Genomic DNA, 23,883 nt, shown 5'->3' on the forward strand with positions numbered 1-23,883 from the left:
CCCAGGACTTGTTCAGTTGGTTTTTGAAGGAAGTGTAGGTGGTAATAACGGCAGGAGTAGACCAAGGTATGAATCTGAGAAGCAGATTAGAGCATGTGTAGGATGCAGTAGTTATGTAGAAATGAAAAGGTTAGCACGGGATAGGGTGGCTTGGAGGCCTGCATCAAACCAGTCTATGGACCGATGACTCAAACAACAATATTATTATTATTACTTCTATTATTATTATTATTATTATTATTATTATTATTATTATTATTATTATTATTATTATTATTATTATTATTATTATTATTATTATTATTATTATTATTATTATTATTATTATTATTATTATTATTATTATTATTATTATTATTATTTATTCACAACATAACATTTAAAATGTATATCATGGAGGAACTGCAAACAAACCTCTAATCGTCTATGCTATTATTTGTTATTCATAATATGTACCTTGTGAGTTAAGACTTGCCTTTCAACTCAATTTTGTGTACTGTGATAAAATACAGTTGCTGAAGACACGTGGGTGGTACATTTAACCAACAGCTCTCTGATTATTGTATTATTTCTATGATGACTTGGAAAAGCAGTTTTCGAAGCTTTCGTTATTTGAGTTGACATTTATATGCATGTATATGCTAACGAAACGCTAACGTATTCTTTCACTTACCATTCCTTTTAATACCTTGTTTTGAAGTTTGATCATAATACTACATAGTGTGTAGTTTTATCATCTTCTAAAATCCCCATTTTATTTGACAGGACCATGGATTTTCTTCAAGATATTTTGCTTTTTGATTTCCTGTTCCCGTCTTAGTCCCTTCCTATACATTGCGAGGAATTCAATTGCATATACAGCCTATTATCGGATAAGGATGGAGTAGAGTATGAGACTGGCATAGAGGGATATGGATGTTGTGTTGTAGAGGCCTTAGTTAATTACTATCGGCACTCCATTTCACTTTTTCTTATTCGGGATGCGCAGGATATTTTATTAATTATATTTTAATTATGTTTCTTTTTAGAAATTATAGTTTGATTCTTTCAGGAATACGAGAGAAACTCAATTACCTGAAGGATCTCGGTGTGACGGGGGTATGGCTGTCTCCTATCTACAAGTCGCCGATGGCTGATGCTGGCTATGACATCGCTGATTTCCGGGACATAGATCCAGTGTTTGGAAACATGGAGGATTTTGATGCCTTACTGAAAGATACACATGAACTAGGTATGTAAGGAAATAATAATAATGACCAGAATGTTTCGCCTTCTCTTACATATACTGTAGACATTTCTTCTTCTTTCCTCCTTTCGGTCAATTCAGGGCCTCATCATTTCACCTAATTTCATCCTCCAGGTTCTCTACTCTTTGCCCAGTGCTCTCAACATTATGCTGGATGGTGTTATTTTCTCTCCTCAATTCGCACCTTCCTCGAATTTAGTTTCGGTTTTATTTGGAAACACCAGTGTTTTTATCCTTAACGTGTTTCCGTTCCCGGATATTTGAATGTACAAATACCACTTCTCGTAGGTCCCTCTCTACCTCGATGAATCAGGCTCCCTCGGTTCTCGAAGAGTTAGTGCCTATTCCATTTTCGTTTTCGTGATTCGAAGGCTACTTAGTCACACTAATGTAGTTATTTTCTGGTTTGTGTAAAGTAATAAACGAGTACTTACACAAACATTGAAGGATAAAATTTAATAACCGTTAATAGGTCAATTCTGAGTTACTGCTCGAGACAAAATTGGTATATTGTTACGATGCTTCTCCTTGTTAGGAAGAGAAACCCACCCATGTTTGTGGGTATGACTCAAATACTCCCGCTTCGAGTCGGAAGACTTACCGGCGCATAAAATAGCTCCTGAAGGGAAAAATTCCGGCACCTTAGCGTCTACGATGGCAATAAATAATTTTACAAGTAATGGAAATCATTGCAATCATCAACGATACGACTGATTATGCCCCATAGGAAAGGGTGAAACATGAAACGTTTTAACTCAAACGTCAACATTTTGAATTGTATTGAATAGGTAGATGTGAAGTAAATTTCTTATATTTATTATAAAATAAATAATTTAATACAGTGTCATAGCTTGAGTCAAGATATCACCAAAACAAGACCTGAACATGAATAAAGATGAATTAGTTACGTGTTAGGCCTTAAAATATCAAAATGAATCGAGTGACAGATGTTCACATATAATCTAAGATTTGGAAAAGAATGTCATAAGGGATGATTTAGAAATATGGAGAGATGCACATCAGATAATTAGGAGAACTGTTTTTGCTTTAGCCATCAAAGGTTCAAGGTCTAAGGGGAAATTCACTCCGTAGCATCCAACGAAGTTACTCGTTGAGATACCATTCTGGAAATAGGTCTGACATCATCATTGTCCCCAAATTTCTATTTTTTTTTTTTTTGCAAGTTGCTTTACGTCGCACCGAGACAGACAGGCCTTATGGCGGCGATGAGACAGGAAGGAGCTAGGAGTGGGAAGGAAGTGGCCGTGACCTTAATTTGGTACAGCCCCAGCATTTGCCTGGTGTGAAAATGGGAAACCACGGAAAACCATCTTCAGGGCTGCCGACAGTGGGGCTCGAACCCACTATCTCCCGAATACTGGATACAGGCCGCAATTAAGCGACTGCAGCTATCGAGCTCGGTTACATTTCTGTGGGAACTGATCGGTCATTACTAGTCAATCAAATGAGGCTGAGGGACTCAGACGATAAAGTGCTTCCTACTGAGTCCAAGATCGGAGATTCGGTCCCAGATCATTCTAGCTTTATTTGAAAGTCTTTACTACCTCAACCTCGTGTCGGGAGACTTACGCGCTAGTAAAATAACTCCTACAGGCCCCCAAATCGATAGTGACCACGCAGTAGGTAATGGAACCTCCAATTATAATGAAAACTTTCTTACTCTATTGTGAATGGCAGTAGGCAAGTTAGCCTGCAGTTACGTTCACAACTCCGCAACTCGCACATTACATTGGAAACAACGTATGAGAACCTCCCCGTGCTGTTTCTGGATAACGCTAAGTGGCATGCAAATTAAAAAATCTCATTCACTGCATGTACAGCAATTTACTTTGATATCCGTATACAGTGTAGAATACCGCAGCGAAGCAGGGGTACATTTGCTAGTCGTACCATATAATTTACGATTTGGAACACAAACACAGAGAAGATTGTTACTGTCGTCATGAGGAAGCACATGATTTGTCCGAAAATGTTACTTGTATGATGCGTATTTACATTATTCAGACACACAAACTTTCCCATACTATGAAAAGTAGCTTGTTGTGAGTTGCTCCTCATTCTTATACAAGTATATAATGTTCCACAAGTATCTTAGAAACTTACGTCTTATGTATCTCGCAATAGTGGACCGAGTATTCAAGTCTGCATTACCCTAAATAAGGGGTGACAAACTACAGGCAAATATGTCTCAAAAGTCACGGGGGTTGATTCCACCAGGGGAGGCTACATTCGATCAGGGATTTCTATTCTTTGCTTTGAGCTATATCATTTCGAACTTCGGTATTTTAGTATTTAAATCGTCCGGAATACGAATATGTCACGGATAGTAACAAAGTATTTCATAAACTGTGATCGTATTTTTTTCAGGTATGAAACTGATAATGGATTTTGTACCTAACCATTCAAGTGATGAGCACGAATGGTTTGTGAAGGCATCAAATCCCAATGATCTGGAGTATGAAAAGTACAAGGGTTACTACGTGTGGCATGATGCTAAGGAGGACGGATCCCCACCAAATAACTGGGTGTGTGTTAATGAAGTGTTCATGAGAACATTTAATATTAACAATGATTAGTAACATAAAGAAATGTTTCGGAATAATACCTTAAAGCGTACCAATTTAAATACTTTCAATTCCAGAGAAATGTCTTTGGCAACGGAATTAGCGGTGATGCATGGACATGGAACGAGAAAGTCGGACAGTACTACCTGCACCAATTCCACCAGAAGCAACCAGATCTGAACTACCGAAATGCCGATCTAGTGCAGGAAATGAAGGTAGGTGTAAGAAGCACTTATGTTCCTAACCTTAATGTATTCAATACAAATAAGTTACAGCTCTCAGTGAACTAAATGAAAAGTTAATCAGCTCAACCGATATTTAAATTTGAATTTAAAGACTTTATTACTAAACTGATTCGCCCATAATCGAGTGACCCTGTGTTTGTTTCCAGTGTAGCAAAGTCACTCTTAAACAAAAACCGATAATAATAATGATTCCCTATTCGTATAAAGTGGCTGAAATGTGTCCAATTGAAGCCAGCGGTCATATTATATTCAGAGTGAATTTCGAAGATAAGGATCATTGTCAAGGGTTCAAAACGTACCTCAGTGACTGGGTTGGATGTTGAAGGAATGTAGATGCTTGCTTGTTGTTTAAAGGGGCCTAACATCGAAGGTCATCGGCCCGAGGAATGTAGAAAGAAATGGGCACTATTCTTCAAGTGTCTTACAGAAAATTACTAGGAAGAATTGAAGAAATCTTTGTGTGCCAGAAACACCTTCTCTATTTCATCTATTTTTTTCGTACGATATAAGCTAGTGCAAGCAATTTCACTTTAGGCATTATTAAATTAAGAAGTAAATAAAAGTATTAAGATGACATTGGGCATACACTAAAAGACTCCCGCAAGACGAGGTTACCACTGTATAAGAAATGTATCACTAGATGTGCCAGAATTAAAACACTCCAAATATATTCATTTCGTAAACAAACTTAATGAAGTGGCGTAAGTTTGGAATACACAAAATTACAGAGTACCTACGCCAGTCATATACTGATTCACTACATATTTTCAAGTTGTGATCTAGGCCTATGCAAAAACCAGCATTTAGATTTTGTATTTAATAATCTTCTTCCATGAAAGTAAGATCACCTTATATTGTGATTAATATTCAGGTAATCTGTTATTTGAAGTTGATGTTAAGATCGTGTTAGTCATGCAAATGATAAGTAACACCAATAAATGAGCATATGTTTAGAGGAAATGCTGCCAGTCTATGTATTAAAACTCTACATTTTTTAGTAGAAGGGCATTTTGCTAAAAGCGAATCATCTTCGGAAGTATATTTCTCTTCACGATACAGATTTGTTTAATAACAAGGATAGGATATATATATATATATATATTCTCACTATTGTTACACTGTTAAAATCATCCTGTCGATATTTTACTGCTTGGGTCATCAGTCTATTGTACTGGGAACAACGGTACGGAACTAAGTCCCCACAGTTAAAATTTAGAACTTAAGCGCTACGCGCCGTCCCAGCAGCAGAAGACAGCCACAGACTGCGAGCAACCTATGCGTGTGACGTACAACGGGTTGACGTCACAGCCTGCCTCCCCGTGACAGAGAGCCTACATCAGCATGGAATGTTCGAAAGGTTCTTCGGCTAATAACTTCCCTCACAGTAATAATTGGGTAAAGTCAACTACATGATCATATAGTTCCATATTTTATCTCTATTCCTACAAGGTTTGGTAAAAATCCGACAAGAGACAACGAAGTTTTTGAGTGAAATGTAAAGACATATTTTGGCTTGGTTCGTGCATAAATTGAGAGCTGCTTCCCTAAGCAGAACAGTGTGTGTCAGAGTGTGTATGGAGTTCGTGCGGCGAGCAGCGGGCGAGAATACGGATCCTCTATGCCACAGTCGGTCGGCTCGTGGGGACCGCGACGCTACGCGAGTGATAGTCTCATTTCGCCGAGTTCAAGACTTAGACTCCGCATACGAACTTTATAAATATTTCCGCGAGTTGCAAGTGATAGTCTTAATTTTGCCGAGTCTCCCACTTAAACTTTATAACACTGTGTGTGGACTTAAAAAATTTCCCGTGATTCACGAGTGATAGAATCTAGCCTCATTTAAGACTGATTTAAACGTTAATGGTGATCTATTCGGACAGATGTTTCAAACTTTCATTTCTTTAAAGTGTTTATAACCCATTATTGATGAAACAATCCGAACAGTGATAAATTGTGAACGATATTCGCCTTGCCAACTAATTGAAATATTTCGCAAATTTTGTGTGTCAGATTTAGAACTCTTCAGACTGCGACAAGTGATTAATTAATTAATTTCAATCAATGACGGCGTCACCAGACTTATAGACATCGTGGGATTTTTCAATATCTCGTGTATTCAGAGTAGACATTGGACTGTGATTAGTTTCAATCCGTGTACTACGCACTTAATCTGTGCAGACCTTGAACTGTGAGTTAATGATAGACTGTGAAACACTAATTCGAACTGTGCATTCGTTATAGACAATGTGCCGTGTGTTAATGACTATGGATATTTATTTAGGCCATGCATTCATGGTAGACATTGAACTATGTTAAGAGGTGAAACACGTAAGTTAACCGTGCATTCATAGTAGATATTGAACTGTGTTAAGAAGTGAATTACGTATTCGAACTTTACATTCATGGTAGACATTAGACTGTGTTTAAGGAGTAAATTTACCGTGAAATCAAACTGTTTATTCATGACTAGCAATGAACTGTGTATTTAAACTGTGGGTGTTCAATAGACAGTATTTTTTGTGTGATCAAACCACGGACTGTGGAAGAGTGAAACCTATTTAATTTAATTTCAAATTAATGAACTAAATCGGTTTACAAATGAAACATTTTCTTTTTTTCAAGTGATGGAGTTAAAATTGCATGTAACCATAAACAAATATTTCTTGTGTGATAATTTCAAACTGTTTCAAGCATCAGATTTTCTTTAGTCAATTTTATTGACATTTGATTACGTTACACTACGAGTGATTCCTTTGTTCAACATTCCAATCTGTTACTCAAGAAACTCTTTCCGTGTCCCAGGTGCTAATGTGTACAGTCATAAGTCATTATCCGTGCAACCAAATCTCAATGCTCACATTACTACGTTATCCCGATCTTCTGGATGTCGTATGGATATTCCAGAACTTCTAGAATTTCCATCGTGGGAGAAATCATGGTTCCATGGTGCCGAGACACAGTGGGTAATTTCTAGCATCCAGCCGGCCAAAAATAATATTTTCAACCCTTGTCTTTGGTGCGCATTTTCTGTGAGTCGTGTTTATAAGACCCTTGGGTACAATAATTAAGTATTGAAAAGTCGCGCTGTCTGATTATCTATTCTCACCGATGGCCTAAAGTGGCTCTCCTCCGTTAGAGCATCATATTCTGGCGAGGCGCTCAGTAAAGACATCAGAACTAAGTATTTCTTTAGCTTGCAATATGATTATATTAGATGAAGGTATGTATTTTATTATAGTATGTAGCATTTTCTGAAAATTACTATATTTTTGTCCGGAATATGCACTTAAAATTCAAGTACACGGTGTCCAAGCGCTATCTAATTATACAAAGTCGAGCTGACTTTCAAAATGGATTGCCTGTGATTTCCGCAATGAAACTCTTTTAGATGAGTTATATATACTTCAAAGAATAAAAGACTGTGACTTTTTGCTTCGACCAGGCGCGACCATGAGAGTAATTAATTTTTTTCAGAAGCCATGTACTCTGTAACCTGGAGGTCGGTTTTCGAGCTGTTGAGGAACAGCAGGGAATATAAGCAGAACGATGATATTGCGAATGTTGTAATTGAACATTTAGGCTTTGAGGATTTGTCCGAGGATATATCCAAGTCAATAAGGAAATATGCCAGTATTTTGTGTGCTAAAATTCGATCACGCTCGACAAAGTATGGTAGAAAAAGGGACAAATTGCTGAAGTACAATAAAAGTTGGTTCGAGCAGAGAATGAGCCGTGCAGGACGTGCAACACAACAATGTCAGGACGAGCCTGCCATTAGCTTACTATAGCTCATTCCATGTTAAGAAAACAGTATTGCTCTTATGACAACAGGGTTGCCATATCGAACGCTCCGCTCAACGCCATCACGGGAAAACGGCGGCACATGCATTTGTGAAATTCAGTATGCAAGTTCAAGACAAAAGGCTGAAGAAACTAAGCTAAAAATTACTTTTATGAAGTGAAGGGGACGTGGGGTTTACAGGGGCCACTTTAGGTTCGTACAGAATCAGAGGTAAACTACGGCACATAAGAGACCTCAGCACTGAAATATAAGGCAAAGTGCGAGAGAAAATAGACAAATAATTTTTATGGACTTGAGGGGCGGGTGATGTATTTAATTGCATTTAATAAATTTATCCAGACAATAAAAGCTAGAAAACAGACGCAGTAAATAATTACTGCAGATGACTACAAAAGATCATAGTATTAATGTTAAAGAAATAAAACACACACGTAGGCTTATCGCTTAACTCTCATTCAACACAATACATTTACGCACTGATTTAAAGCCTAAAATACACACGCAATAAATAAATACTATAGATGACTTCACTACAGAAGTTCAGGGAGGAAACGCGTCTATTGGTTGATATCCGAAGCAAAGTGTTGGCAATACCAATGATGAGAACCGCTAGAAGATTCTTCAGAGAGGCTTCCACTTCAGCGGATATTACTGGAGTAGATATAAATTTAATAAATCGTCAACGTGCCATCGTAGAAACTCTTTCGTGTGGGTATGCCATTGATAAAGTAACATTGGCATGTACGCAAAGGAAACTATACAATTATATTTACAAAAATACAAATCGTACTACATGCCTGTAACTTTGCACAAACTCTTGGGTCATAGCACTGTATTATACCTATTGGACAGGAGACCAGGTATAAAGATAATAGGAATCCTTCCAGAGAGACACAAATACTGACCTCTTCCATAGGCTGCTTATATCATCGGACCCTTATACTGATCAATCAATACTGATCTGCATTTAGGGCAGTCTTACCAGCTTAGGGAGATCAAGCAGGTGGAAGTTGATTTCGCTTTCACGAGAAGTGCTCAACTTACTGTCTGAGCCTCCTGTATCTGGTTCTGCCGAAAGAGATAATGAAAGTGACGATAGCGATTCTGATGTAACTGCATCTAATGAATAAATTGTTTGGGAAGTACATGTATTCCTGTATCTGTTTTTAAACATTCTAAACAGCATGTCCCACTATTAACATCTATTTAATTTCTTAAAGCTATAACGAAAAATTATTAAAATTACAAAGATTACTAATTCTATTCCTGGCGTAGTAATTTGTTCTTTGTACTTGATTGACCACACACTTAATTATCTCCAATAATAGCAGTTACATACTAAGTTTTATGTAAATCGGTCCATTAGTTTCTAAGATACGATTTTTGGCCGGCTAGATTCCTGAAATTACGCACTGTGCGAGGGGAGACTGATGACAGTACAAGGAGAGCAGCCGGATTTCAAGTACCTCACCAGCCTGGATGAGGAAATAACCATTTCCGGCATATTTGTTGTATGAAGGTGATATAATTTTGAACTTTGTTAATAAATTCAGAATTTTAAAAAAAAGAACTTAAGAATCATTTCAAGACACCCCTCTTCCTCTGCAAGCACTTCAATCAGAAACGGTACACGCCCTGCGTCTAACTCATGCTCGTCAAAGTACTATATTTACTGTTACACTATAGAATGGTTTAATGCGAACATCGCATGCCATCGTGTGCTAAACTTCTCATTTCTCCATGAATACTACATCGTACATCTAATCTGTATATCATATTCATGGTTTGGTACATCCCGTATCATTCTTACGGCTAACACTTATCTCAAAATCTAAATGAGCAAGTCATGTGTGTCTTAAGATTTGTCATTTGAATACTTTTTAAGGGTAAAATTTCACCAAATCCTCCTTTCACCAATTAGATGCTGTCTCACTTCATTGGTGATTCAATCTACCCATTTCATCTACAACATTCTTCTATAATACCAAATTTACAAATCTTATATTGTCCTCCATTCAGAGTTAGTTGTCGTCCATGTTTCACATCGATGCAATGCCACGCTCAGGACGAAAGTGTTCAAGTTCTTATAACAATATTTGATGAACGCATTTTTTCTTAAGGAAGGCCTTCCTTACTTTTTAAAGTCTGAATTATACGACCTCCTTCCTTTTGACACCATTCATTACTCTTCTATCCAAACAAAAATATTATTTTACTTCCTTTTCATTTCTTAATCTAATATTTCCTGCATTACCTGACTTCATTCGAATGCATTCCATAACTTCCGTCTTGGATTTATTTATTTATTTATCTATTTATTTATTTATTTATTTATTTATTTATTTATTTATTTATTTTCGTCTTGTGATCGTTCTCTAAGGCTCTAGTCATACTATTTAGCAATTTCTACAGATCTTGTGCGAACCCAGATAAACTAACAATAAAATCGGCAAATCTCAGAATTTTAATATCCTCTCCCTGAATTGTGATTCATTTTCCAAATTACTCTTCGATTTCCTTTACCACCTGTTCCATGTAAATATTGAAAAGGGTGGGGTTGAGTGAGGGGTTGGGGGCGGGAACAACCTCCATGTCTGTCTCACTTCTTTCAGGATTGCTGCTTTATTTTTCATAGCCTTCGATTCTTATCTTTCAAAACTGATTTTCGTGCGGATTGTAGGTAATTCTTCTTTCTTAGTATTTAATCCTAGTCACCTTCAGAATCCGTAATAGCTTGGTACACTCAACGTAATCAGATGCATTCTTTTAGATCTACGAATGTCAACTAAGTGGGTTTGTCCTTCTTAATCGATGCTTTAAGATCCGACGTACAGTCGAGGTCATTTGGTGTGTTCCTGTATTTCATCTGAAGCCAAAATGATCTTCTCCCAACTCAACTTCGAATATTACATGTTAAATTTGGAAACTTTTGATACTGAATTGACTGTGCGGTAATTTTCACACTTGTCAGCACCTGGTTTCTTGGAAAGAGGCACAACAGCACACTCCATTTTAAAAACTAATGGAATTTCCTAGTTATCATTTATCATACAATTTATTCTTGATTAACTGAAAGGTGGAAATAATTAATTTACGCAACACCTACTTAAAGTAATATTTTACGAATGATATGTAACGTAACCTTATTACCGCACTGTAGCGGCTGTCGCGTACCATATTTTATTTCATACTATGATGAATTTATTTATTTCAAAGTAAGTGAAATTAATTATAAATGATTGTAAATTATTATAAATTATTATAAATTATTATAAATTATTGTAAATTATTAATTAATTATAAGTAAATTATAAATAATTTTGATTCACTGTAATGCAGATCGTCCATGTTTTTATCCATGCATAGAGGTGTTCTTATTTTGTTCTTGTTTTGTTGTTGTTCGTGTCTTTTGATGAAAGATATAAGATGTGTGTATTTTGTAATAAAACATAAAAATTAATGTTATTTGAAGCATTGAACAGTCCATGAAGCTACCAGGGTCGTAAACATGGTCCTCTGGTCCTGTATTAATGAAGGTAACACGACCTTTATGATATGCTATGTTATATGCGATATTCAGCAAGGTTAAGTTTAGTGTTCCTTGATTCATGATCTCTCTGACTGTCCGTGTTTATATTACTGTGAAGCAGAGTTCAACCAGCCAGAGACGATTTTAAATGATAGAGTACTAAAAGTAAATAACAGAGGGATAAAGTGTCATTTTCCGTACTCTTTTGAGTACGGGAAGATGCAGTTACGCCATAGTATGCAATAAATAATATTATTCCATTAAAGGAATAAATTAGTCATAAATCATAAAACTTCGCCATGCCGATTGCTACCAAGGCAACAGGTTATTCTGAGAGCATTTCAAGGTATCTTGTTCCTATTTAGATCTCGGAATACTCTGTCGAATTCTGACCTTAAAAGTGGATATTCCAGCATCACCAGCCTCTTCCTGTTCCAGAACCGTATCATCTAATTATTTCCCTTATTACTGTTGTTCAATATATTCCTGTTGTCTTCCTGCCTTGATTTATTTCTCTAGAAGTAGCTGTTCATTTGAGATATTAATATTCATACACCTAACTTTACTTTCTCAGAAGATCTGTATTTTCGTATATACACCATCTACCTTTCCTACAACCACACAAATTTCAACTTGCAGTTCTCTTCAGCTACTCTTCCTGAACTGTATTACATTTACTTCTTTAGTGGTCCAGCCCCACCTGATGGCCATGAATGTTAAGCCTTTAATTATTTATGGTCTAATACCATGGTTTGCCTGTTCGAGTCCCGTTGGAAAAAAAAATGAAATTCACCATCAGAATGTTCGCCGGTAGGGTAGGAGTGGTAATGTTATATATTTTTATCACTAGATTGCGTGGCAAAAGCTTTGATTCAATCCCAAACCACTCCACAGTGTTCGTATTGAGTGAACAAATTACGACGCTTTTCATGGTGATTCGTCCGTTGGAGGAAACGTTAAGCCTCGAGCAGAGCCCTTGGTGTTATTCGACAGGAGTAGGCTGTGTGCCGACACCGAGTTTCACAATATTCCTACCTCAGTGTCATCGCCGTAATCATCACCACCACCACCACCACCACCACCACCACCACCACCATCATCATCATCATCATCATCATCATAACCATCATCATCATCATTATAACTTCACATCCAAACGCCGAAGTCACCTGTGGGCTAAAAATAGAAAGACCTACTCAAGGCGAGCCGAACGTGTTCTCGGACACTCTCCGTACTAAAATACGTACGATAAATAAAATAAATGTAGTCGCCTGTGTTCTTTTCTGTCCTCGTTTTCTGATTACTTGTACCTCCGTTGTTCGTCAGTAAGATCTAATATCTCTTTCTTTCTTTCTTTCTTTCTTTCTTTCTTTCTTTCTTTCTTTCTCTGTCTTCAGCAGTCATATTAATTTCATTACTTACAACCGTCCACTCTTCACCTATTGTGCTATTTTGAGGCGTTCCATTTTCTTGTGCAACAGTCCCTCAGTCCCTTTTCCATCAACTTATACAGATCACTTTCTCCTTGCACTCCTTTCTTTAATTTCTTCAACTTCGGTTGGAATTTCATGAATTTTTTTTTATAATTTGCTTTAGGTCAAATCGACACAGATAATTCTTATGGTGACAATGGGATGGGAGAGAACGAGGATTAGGAAGGTAACAACCGTGGCCTTAATTAAGGCACACATCTAGCCTGATGTGAAAATGTGAAAACACGGAAAACCATCATCAGGGCTGCCAACGGTGGGATTTGAACTCACCATTTCCGAAATGCAAACTCGCAGCTACGCATGGACAACTCGCTTGTTACAAACATCCTTATCATCATCGATGGTTATTTGAGTAATTATTTGCAAAACTATGTGGAATTGTTCTCTACGTGAACTGGGGAAAAATAATGAAAAGAAATAAACTAAACACAAAAATAAGGGAAAAACGTGTTGGTGGGAAAGATAATGAAAATAAATAAACTAAACACAAAAATAAACATATAATTAAGAAATAAGCTTTGGATAGGTGTTTGCTTTCGAAATCAATAAAGGTACGTCAATGTATGTCAACAGTATAGTTATCTGTACAAAACTCTATGCATCTTGTATAAAGGCTACATTTTTATTCATTTATAATTTAGAACGTCCTGAAGTTCTGGATGGACAAGGGTGTTGACGGATTCCGCGTGGATGCAATTCAACGGCTGGTTGAAGATGCGGAATTCAAGGACAATACCCCCGGTACAGAGGATCAGGTTTTGGACTTACCAGAGACTTACGACATGATTGAACAATGGAGAGAAGTATTGGATACATACCCCGACAAGTAAGTATGTTGTTTCTTACCTTGACGGGCATTGATGTACCTTAAGGTTTGAAAGCTGATATTTGATGTTACCTCTGTGAAATACTTTACTGACATGCCATAGGAAAATGTCCTATAGGGAAAATGGGTATTTAAAAATCTCACAATTACTTTATCATTCGTTAGTCTGTTCTCTAGAGAGATAACCCTTCCTGTATGGTTGCTATGTACTTGGGATTGCACTGTCTCCTCCCCCTGTTGTTTTCATCGCGTACACTAATTGAACAAGACCTGGGTGTCATAAGTTGTGCCCTATCATTTTATCTATTTATCTATTTATTTATCTATTTTATCTATTCTTCTGGTCAAATTTTGCCAAATCGTTCTCTTCAAACCAATTCGATTCAGTATCTCTTCATTTGTGATATTGTGACCTATTCAAACCAATTCAATTCAGTATCTCTTCATTTGTGATATTGTGATATTCTTATTGATAAGAGTAAGCCAGATAAGATTATGAAACAAGTTGTTCACACTACAACTATACACTTACGTGATTTTACCACCCCATTTTGTTTAAATACTGCTAGATGGAAATTAAATAATATAATACAAATAACATATTTTATATTTTCTAAGATTTATGATGCTGGAAGTGTATGGAGGCACAAAGAAAACTATGGAATACTTCGGAACAGAAGAACGTCGTGGAGGAGATTTCCCATTCAATACCTTCATAATTCAGAGCTTGAATTCTGATAACTTAAATGCTGAGAACCTCGACAAAATCATCCATCAATGGATTGACAATGTACCGTCATTCGGATGGAACAACTGGCTGGTGAGTGTGCATAACAGAGACTTCCTTTGACGTATCAAGCGAGTCACTATGCAAAAGTATTACTACCTTTAGATTTCAGTATGTTCCCTGCAGTATTAATTTGTAACTCAGGATTCATCGTTTCTCAAGTCAATTAATCGCCCTGGAAATTAATTTTCAGAATACCCAGTCATGTTCGTCACTTACGGTCTCGGCACAAAGTAAAAAGGTTGGATAATCCGAGGAACAAATAAGAACATTTGTTTAACACAGAAAGGAATATAATATGGTTTTATGTAAGTCTAACTGTAAGAAACGTGGTGTTAGAAGCTTTAAAGAGTATGCCTTCGTGTGTTTAGCGAAAGAGTACAGTTCATTAGCATTACTGACATTGACAATATGTTCGATAAAATATTGAAACAGTGTTCTAAATATATATATATATATATATATTACAGAGGCGAATTCACTCAAAATTGTATGTAATGTTGTTTTGTCTCAAGTTAGATGTTCTTGATTTTGACGGTCAATCCCTGAATTCCTTTACCCACAGTACGTGCATTGTCCTTACCGCTGGATGCTGTTCAGTGTATTTTAGCATTTGGGTAATCGGTCCGCTATGAGAGGGTAATAATATATAATTTCGTATGGCTATTTCTAGCCGAGTGCAGCCCTTGTAAGGCAGACCCTCCGGTGAAGGTGGGTGGCATCTGCCAGGTATAGGTAACTGCGTGTTAATGTGGTGGAAGACAGTGCTTTGTGTGGTGTGTGAGTTGCAGGGATGTTGGGGACAGCACAAACACCTAGCTCCAGGGCCATTGGAATTAACCAATGAAGGTTAAAATCCCCGATCCGGCCGGGAATGGAACCCGGGACCCTCTGAACCTAAGGGACGCTGACCATTCAGCCAACGAGTTGGACTATAAGAGGGTGTACTGTATACTCTACCATGATTGATAGAAATTTCACGGTTCTTTTCTGTACCTAAGAACATTGGAGATTCGGCACTGTCTTCTCACCCTGTTGTTTTTATCGCGTACACTAACTGAACAAGACCTGGGTGTCATAAGTTGTGCCCTATCATTTTATCTATTTATATATTTATTTATCTATTTTATCTATTCTTCTGGTCAAATTTTGCCAAATCGTTCTCCTCAAACCAATTTGATTCAGTATCTCTTCATTTGAGATATTGTGACCTTTTCAAACCAATTCGATTCAGTATCTCTTCATTTGTGATATTGTGATATTCTTATTGATAAGAGTAAGCCAGATAATATTATGAAACAAGTTGTTCACACTACAACATTACACTTACGGGATTTAACTAACCCATTTTTTTTAAATACTACTAGATGGAAATTAAATAATATAATACAAATACATATTGTATATTTTCCAAGATTTATGATGCTGGAAGTGTATGGTTTTAAGATTGCTAGTTACTGTCTGAACTTCCTCTACTTGATAAGAATAACTTCCTGATAGTCCAATTGCTATTTTAAATGTTTTTTGTTTCGCCTTAGCATCTACATCATAGCCTGGAATTTAACAATTTTCACTTTTTAATTTCAGAAGGTGAATAAGGACATATGTAATATTAAGTAAATTTAATTTAGATCATAGTATCTCCAACAACAGTCTTTTGGTATTTAGTCCAGACATATAGGCTCAGACTGTTTCCTCAATAAAGTACTAGAGAACCCGCGCTGCTCCACGGCATTCATTATAATGAGGTCAGATATACCTGTCGTAGTCATATTACTTAGACTGCCCTTTTCAATGGTTTTATTAACATTTAATAAGAAGCGCTTTATGAGATGCCGCAGTTCATGGTCAAAATGTATCCATTCTGACGTCATCATGCCGTATGTCTGGTAAGAAACTATCCATGCACTGCTTGGTACTTTGTCGTAGAAAGCAATGGTCTTTTAATCGCAGTCCTTCTTTATAGAATGGTTGTCTTGTGAACTCATTTCTTGAAGGAGCGTTATTTTGCCAGGCAGAGAACTTTTTAAAGATACGTGGCCTTCACTCTTTACGGTGTAGCTGGGTTACCCTTCGATAGATGTTCCGGATAACGTCTAAAAGACGTATATAATAATGGGGTCTGTTTGTACGTAGACTTTTTCTCTTAGCAGCATGTAAGTTACTATAAACGCTCTGTCATGTGTTGAATATGTCTGGAAGCTGGGAAAGGTTAGACAATCAAAGAGCATCTAGCTGGGAATAGTATTCTTCCGTGATCTTCTCTGGCTTGTCAGATCAAGGATGGCTGCATGCAATGACATTACTAAGATGAAAATCACTTATCAGAATATTAACGAAAGTGTTAGTCGCTTAGGAACTTGTGAAGTACAGGTTAGGGTTAGGGCAAGGCTTCGTCTGCAGTTATTAGAGTGATGATTTAATGATTTGATTTTATGATCACTCAAAGTTGGCTGAATTTAGAGTCCTATGAATGTCACATAATTCACTGCCAGGTAATTCCGGAGAGAATAAGAGAGGTATGAAGCAAAGCGGTCCAGTAGAACGGACAAGTGGACTTACCGAAGCTGTTTTCATTAACACTCCAGTGGTCGTGCGGATCACAATAGTGATCCAGCTGTTTAGTTTTCGCTCCTGTTTTTTGGCACGATTGTTGACCCTGAGCATCTGTATACCTTCCTCGTGCCCCATCCCCTCTCTGATAATCCAGTAATCTGCTAACCTTGACGGATGGTTATTGCATTAATAGAACAATTTATTCTTGTGGATCACAACTGTGATCCATGCGACCACTAGCGTGACTTATTTTGACTTTGTTTCTTTTTTATTATGGTGTCTAATCTCAGTTCATGTGCATGTATCTACTCCGTTTTATGAGTTTATATTAATTATTGGTATATAAGTACAAAATGGATGACTATGAGAATATAAATCGATGGCTGAATGAACCAGACAGTGAGGTACCTCAAAAACATTATGGAGGGAGTAAGTGAGACAAATCAAAATGTAAGGTAATTTTTCAGGTATTTTTTTATAAATGCATGCATAATTATATTGTATAGAAAATAAAGTTCTTTTCACAATGCATAATCATATTCATTGAATAAATGGTACAGAATAGCCGTATATCACAAAGAAAACTGGATCACAATTGTGATCCGCGCGACCACTGACGTGACTTTTCTTCGCGCGACCACTGGAGTGTTAAACTCTTTTAATACATAAATTAGTGGTCCCGCGCTACTCCGCAGCATTCGTTATAAACAGGTCGGATAACCCGTCTTGATATGCCTGTCACAGTCATATTGTTTTCCCTGCACTTTTCAACAGTTTTATGAACAATTAATACCGGTAATGTAGTTTATAATACTTCTTTCCGTACAATTTTCCCTGAACTTCGACCATTCAGCCGTATCTGGATCTTAACATCTTCAAACGATCTTGCCCATGCAACATATGATTGGCCGTGGCTCAATACTGGTTCTGGTAAGTAGACCACCTACTTTCTTGTAGAGGTTGTCCGTGTGCTTTTTTTTAACGGTCATACAGATTGTTAGTCGATTTGATACCTTCTCGTCTGTACGTAGCAGCATGTAAGTCATTAGGAACGTTCTGCCATCTGTTGAGTACATTCAGTAGTTGGGGAAGATCAGAGAATCAAAGAGTATCTAGCAGAGAGTAGTATTCTTCCACCATCAGAAGAAGTTTATACTCTCTGGCTTCACAGGCAGTAATCAAACATGGCTGTATACAATTAGATTACTAAGGAAGAAAATCACACACACACATATATATATATATATATATATATATATATACACCGTATAACAAAAAACGACGCACCAGGAAGGAATTATCTGATGGGGATAAAATCGGTGGATGTGAGGAACCGACATAGAAAAACAAACGATCAAAAGTGCAGAAGAATCGAATGATTTATTGCAGAGTTAGAGCCTGGATGCAAGCTGTCAATTCGACGTGGCACAGACTGATAAAGTTCCCCGGATGGTGTCCTGCGGAATTTCGTGCCAAATGGTCTCCAACTGTTGGGCTAAATCAGCGACATTCCGGGATGTTCGCAGTCACCTTCCTATGACGTCCCAAATGAGCTCTATGAGAGAGAGATGCGGCGACCGAGCTGGCCAAGGAAGGATAGGGAAAGCTTGAAGACAGTTCATAGCAACACGTGCCGTTTGCGGCCGGGCATTATCCTGTTGAAAAGTAAGGCCTGGATGTCGCGGAAGGAACGGTAACGAACGTAGAATATTATCAACATACCGCTGTGCTGTCAGTGTGCCAGGGGTCCGGCTATCAAAGAAGATGGCACCCCAGATCATCACCCCCTTTTGTGGGGCTCTGTGGCGTGCGATAGTCAAGGCAGGATCCCAACGCTGGCCTAGACAGGGCACCGTTGGAAACGGGACTCGTCACTAAAGAATATTACGTCCCCAGTCAGTGCAGTTCCACGTTGCTCGTGTGCGGCACCACTATAATCCGGCTTGATGGTGAACAGGCGTGAGTTGTAAGCGGCGTAACGGGCGGCGCAAGTGCAAATTCCTCTCGCTCAGTTGTCTGTTGATGGTCATGGTGGACTCATGTGTGCGGGTCACACGCTGGATCGTTGTTAACGACGACTCCGGTGCTGCGACAGCTGTTCTGACAATCGCTCTGTCTGCCCGTGCTGTTTTGGCCCTCGCTCGACCACTGCCGTCCAGACGCTGATACCTGCCGTTGCTGATCCACGCTTGCCAGCATCGTCTGATCGCCGTATCACTTCGACCCTAATGTGCAGCGACAGCTCGATTTGATCAATCAGCTTCTTTCAATCCGATCGCATGACCTCTTTCAAATTCTGACATCTGCTCGTAATGAGCACGAATCCTTCGGCGTGGCATTCTTACGGCCGACGTTAAGGTAGCGCAGTCGAATGCAACAGCTACTTTGAGCATACACTTCAGAATCGCGCCTTATATACACCTAATGCATGCGCAGTTCGGATGCGCGGGAGCTCCCGCTATTCATTCATTGGACACGAAACTTTAATCATTTGCATGTTCGGTTCGAATGTCTTTGCATGCGTTATTTTCTTACAATCGGACAACGCCTTCCCGGTGCGTCGTTTTTTGTTATAGAGTGTATATATCAGAATATTAATGAAAGTGTTAGTCGCTTAGCAACTCGCTAATTACAAAATGTATCGCGGGTTAGGGTAAGCCTTCGCCTGCAATTATTGGAGTGATCATTTAATGATTTTATTTTATGATAACTCAAAATTGGCTGAACTTAGAGACCTATCAGTGTCTCATGGTTTACCGGCAGGTAACTCCGAAGAGAATAAAATAGAAAAGAAGCAAATCGGTCCAGTAGAATGGATTTGCCAAAGCTGTTTTTAGAGATTGATTAAGCATATAATTCACAAACTATCGTCCAAGTTGACTGCGGATCCTTCAAACGCATCTTTCTATTTATGACTGTGCAGGTGCCAATACATTCAAATAAAACTAATAAGCTATCTGAGTTCCATGATCGTTCTCTGGAGGGAATTTTAGGATTATTTGACTTTAGTTAAAGCAATCATTTTAGTGCCGGCCCCGTGGTGTAGGGGTAGCGTGCCTGCCTCTTACCCGGAGGCCCCGGGTTCGATTCCCGGCCAGGTCAGGGATTTTTACCTGTACCTGAGGGCTGGTTCGAGGTCCACTCAGCCTACGTGATTAGAATTGAGGAGCTATCTGACGGTGAGATGGCGGCCCCGGTCTAGAAAGCCAAGAATAACGGCCGAGAGGATTCGTCGTGCTGACCACACGACCCCTCGTAATCTGCAGGCCTTCGGGCTGAGCAGCGGTCGCTTGGTAGGCCAAGGCCCTTCAAGGGCTGTAGTGCCATGGGGTTTGGTTTTGGTTTGGTTTGGTTTTAATCATTTTAGTGGTAGTGGTGGTGAGGGGTAAAATTTCGCAGTGGTAAATTAATTGGGTTATACCAATTTGGCTGCGGTTTGATTCTCGGCGACTGTATGTAGGACTTCGGAAAGGTTGTGATGCTGCATAGTATTGGAAGTTCCGTGGTAATGATCATGCTATCAAGTTACGTAAAACTACGAGGTGATCTATTCCCCTAAGTTTATTATTATTATTATTATTATTATTATTATTATTATTATTATTATTATTATTATTATTATTACTGGTAATAGTGATAGTGCCGACATTGTGGTCTAGGGGTAGCGAGCCTACCTCTTACTTGGAGGCTACGTGTTCGATTTCCGGCCAGGTCAGTGTCTTTTATTTGGATCTGAAGGCTTGTTCGAGCTCCACTCAGCCTACATGAGAACAATCGAGAAGCTATTTGATGGTGAGATAGCAGCCCTAGTGAATAAAGCCAAGAATAATTGCCGAGATAATTCCTCACCCTGACCACGCATTATTTCGCAATCTGCAGACCTTCTGTTGTGTCAAGGGATTTAGTTCTAGCAGTAGAACTACTGTAGTAGTGGTAGTGCAGTAGGTAAAGTATATGGGCTATGGGGTCACATTCACTGATATTAATTGGTGACCGAGGAAGGACATGGCTTCCAGTTAACTATTCACTGAAAGTTTACCATTTACTTCATGTTCCCTATTTTAGATTGGCAACCATGACAACCATCGTGCAGCTAGCCGTCTCGGTACCACTTCCATTGACGCTATGAACATGGTCGTAATGCTGTTGCCAGGCACGGCAATCACTTATGACGGAGAAGAGATAGGGATGACGGATAACATGGACATTACCTACGAGGAGGGGCAGGATCCCCAGGGATGTACCGCAGGACAGGAGCACTTTAAGGATAAATCGCGTGATTTCGAGAGGAGTCCAATGCAATGGGACGATTCGGACAATGCAGGTAAGTAGACTTACTTAACAATCTGAAACCTGGTGATCTCTGTTATAATTTGGATATTATTTCAGGAAAGAATGTTAAACATTGTGACTGTACACGCTTTAAATTTAGGTTTTCAATTTGATTATTTTTTAGTCATCCCTCGTGTGGATCTATGGCAATATATTTAGCGTGCTGTATACTACGCCATTTTCTTACTGTGTGCTCTCTTCCTGTAATTAAAAGCTTAAGAAAACCTCTGAACAAGTGACTCCTCAGTCCAGAATTAAAAATCTTGAACTGGTTGGAAAACGAACTCAGGATCTTGGAATAAGAGACTGGCACGCTTCCTCTACACCACAGGACTGGCAAATAATAATAATAATAATAATAATAATAATAATAATAATAATAATAATAATAATAATAATAATAACAAAGATAGTTCTTCAGTCTTCCATAGCATATTGGAAATACACAACTTCACACGTTCTCGAAAACTCTTCTTACAAGCTTCTATGGGACCGAGAAGTCATAACCGATATCACGCTCAGCAACAATAGGCTAAATATTATTCTAATAAATAAATCAAAAAGATCCGCATCCCTTATAGAAATTGCTTGTCCAAACATCTCCAATATGAAAATAATAGCCACAAAGATATCAAAATACACAAAACTGGCAATAGAAATACAACGCCTGTGGAAATTACGATTAGCCATCACAGTTCCAATAATAATATCGTGTACTGGTGTTATTTCGCAAAGCTTGCACAGCTCTCTGGTCGCATTAAACCTACATCATCACGCCTACGTTGAACTACAGAAAGTCACCCTCCTAAACACCTGCCACATTGTGAGAAAGTTTCTAGGAACGACTTTTCGTATGAGTCACGCCAAACAGCATGAAGTTTCAGGCCTCAGTTCCGGTAATACTGAAGGGCAGATTTTCAAAACGGGGAGATAAAACGTTAATTAGGGACATCGCCTGTGCACATTTACTGTATATATGTATGTTGTAATCATTTCTGTTGTCAATATTTGTAGTTATTTGTATAGATTTATAAACAAGAGGGTGACTCGTTGCTTAGCCTGAGACAGCGCATTATGTTACTGGGCACAAGCCGAGCCTTCCTATATGTATGTTACAATAATGATAATAATAACTTATTGACCGAGCGAGTTGGCCGTGTGGTTAGGGACGGGCAGATATGAGCTCGCATCCGGGAGATAATGGGTTCGAACACCACTGTCGGCAGCCCTGAAGATGGTTTTCTGTGGTTTTCCATTTTCACACCAGGCAAATGCTGGGGATGTACCTTAATTAAGGCCACGGCCGCTTCCTTCCCATTCGTAGGCCTTTCCTGTCCCATCGTCGCCATAACACCTATCTGTGTCGGTGCGACGTAAAGCAAATAGCAATAAAATATTGCTTGAATTCTAATGAACAAATTGTAGACTATTATTACTTCCTGTAACCTCTTGCCTAATTTTAGTCATTCCTCTATGTTCTACAGGATTCTCTAATGGCTCTAGTCCTTGGCTGCCAGTGAACAAGAACTACGTGACAGTAAATGTGGAAGCAGAGCTGAAGGACCCATTGAGCCACCTCAGCATCTACAAAAAGCTGGTAAAATCTCGTAACGACCCTACAATTCAAACAGGAGATCTTAAGACGGCCGTTCTGGATACCTACGTTTATTCATTCTCGAGGTTAGTATCAATCCATTATTTTAACTATAATTTTGTATTAATGATTCTCATCATGCCCGTTCGTCGAAACGATTCCAGTTCACTTTTTGAGCGTTCAGACATCCCAGAAGTGCTTAGTCTACTAACAGAATAGAATAATATGGATTCAATGTAATGAAGATAAGGTAATGAAATTATAAGTCGCGGTGAAAATAACATATATGTAATAAATTTATTCAGATATGTTAGCCATCTTGATTAACTGGAAGGGTGAGAATGACTTAATGAGTTGAAGTAAACTGCATCAAAATTAGCAAACAAATTCGGTATATAATAACTCTTCCCTAAAATTGCTAATGAATTAATTTTCTTCTCATTACAAATCCTGTTGTGAAATGTTATCATTTATGATTTCATACTGAAATGGTCAAGAGTGAAAATATTGAAATAATATTAAAGTTCAAAAATATCAAAATGAAAATTAAATAACATTCAAATACGTCACCACTTCAGAAATGTTAGTCATGATCTTGAATTGTAAACATTAATTAATTGTACACTTTTCACATTTAGGGAGACCAAAAAATATGATTTCAAGTCTATTATCAAAATAATTATTTATTCTGAATTCACGGATCCAGAATTAAATATAATCTCCCGAATCTCAACAACGTTGGCAACGAATACATAAATCCATCAACAAACAACAATCAGCACTAAAGCAGATGAAAATGAAACAACTTAACACATGTGTGTAAGAACATGCACAATACAGTAGCACTAAATGTGTCCAACAAACAGAATTGCATAAGAATAAATATCA

General features: G+C 38.1%; 1 protein-coding gene across 1 annotated transcript in view; it reads left to right on the forward strand.

Annotated features, from left to right (window-relative positions):
* Positions 1 to 23,883, forward strand: part of LOC136863468 (maltase A1) — a 57,597-nt gene that overhangs the window by 8,453 nt on the left and 25,261 nt on the right. Inside the window, exons 2-8 of the mRNA XM_067139874.2 lie at positions 1,052 to 1,231; positions 3,635 to 3,792; positions 3,909 to 4,046; positions 13,542 to 13,726; positions 14,345 to 14,546; positions 21,135 to 21,393; positions 22,886 to 23,081. Coding sequence (XP_066995975.2) covers positions 1,052 to 1,231; positions 3,635 to 3,792; positions 3,909 to 4,046; positions 13,542 to 13,726; positions 14,345 to 14,546; positions 21,135 to 21,393; positions 22,886 to 23,081 — 1,318 coding nt within the window. The remainder of the gene's footprint in view (positions 1 to 1,051; positions 1,232 to 3,634; positions 3,793 to 3,908; positions 4,047 to 13,541; positions 13,727 to 14,344; positions 14,547 to 21,134; positions 21,394 to 22,885; positions 23,082 to 23,883) is intronic.

This window comes from Anabrus simplex, chromosome 1 (genome assembly GCF_040414725.1).
Source record: "Anabrus simplex isolate iqAnaSimp1 chromosome 1, ASM4041472v1, whole genome shotgun sequence".
In the NCBI taxonomy this organism is placed as follows: domain Eukaryota; kingdom Metazoa; phylum Arthropoda; class Insecta; order Orthoptera; family Tettigoniidae; genus Anabrus; species Anabrus simplex.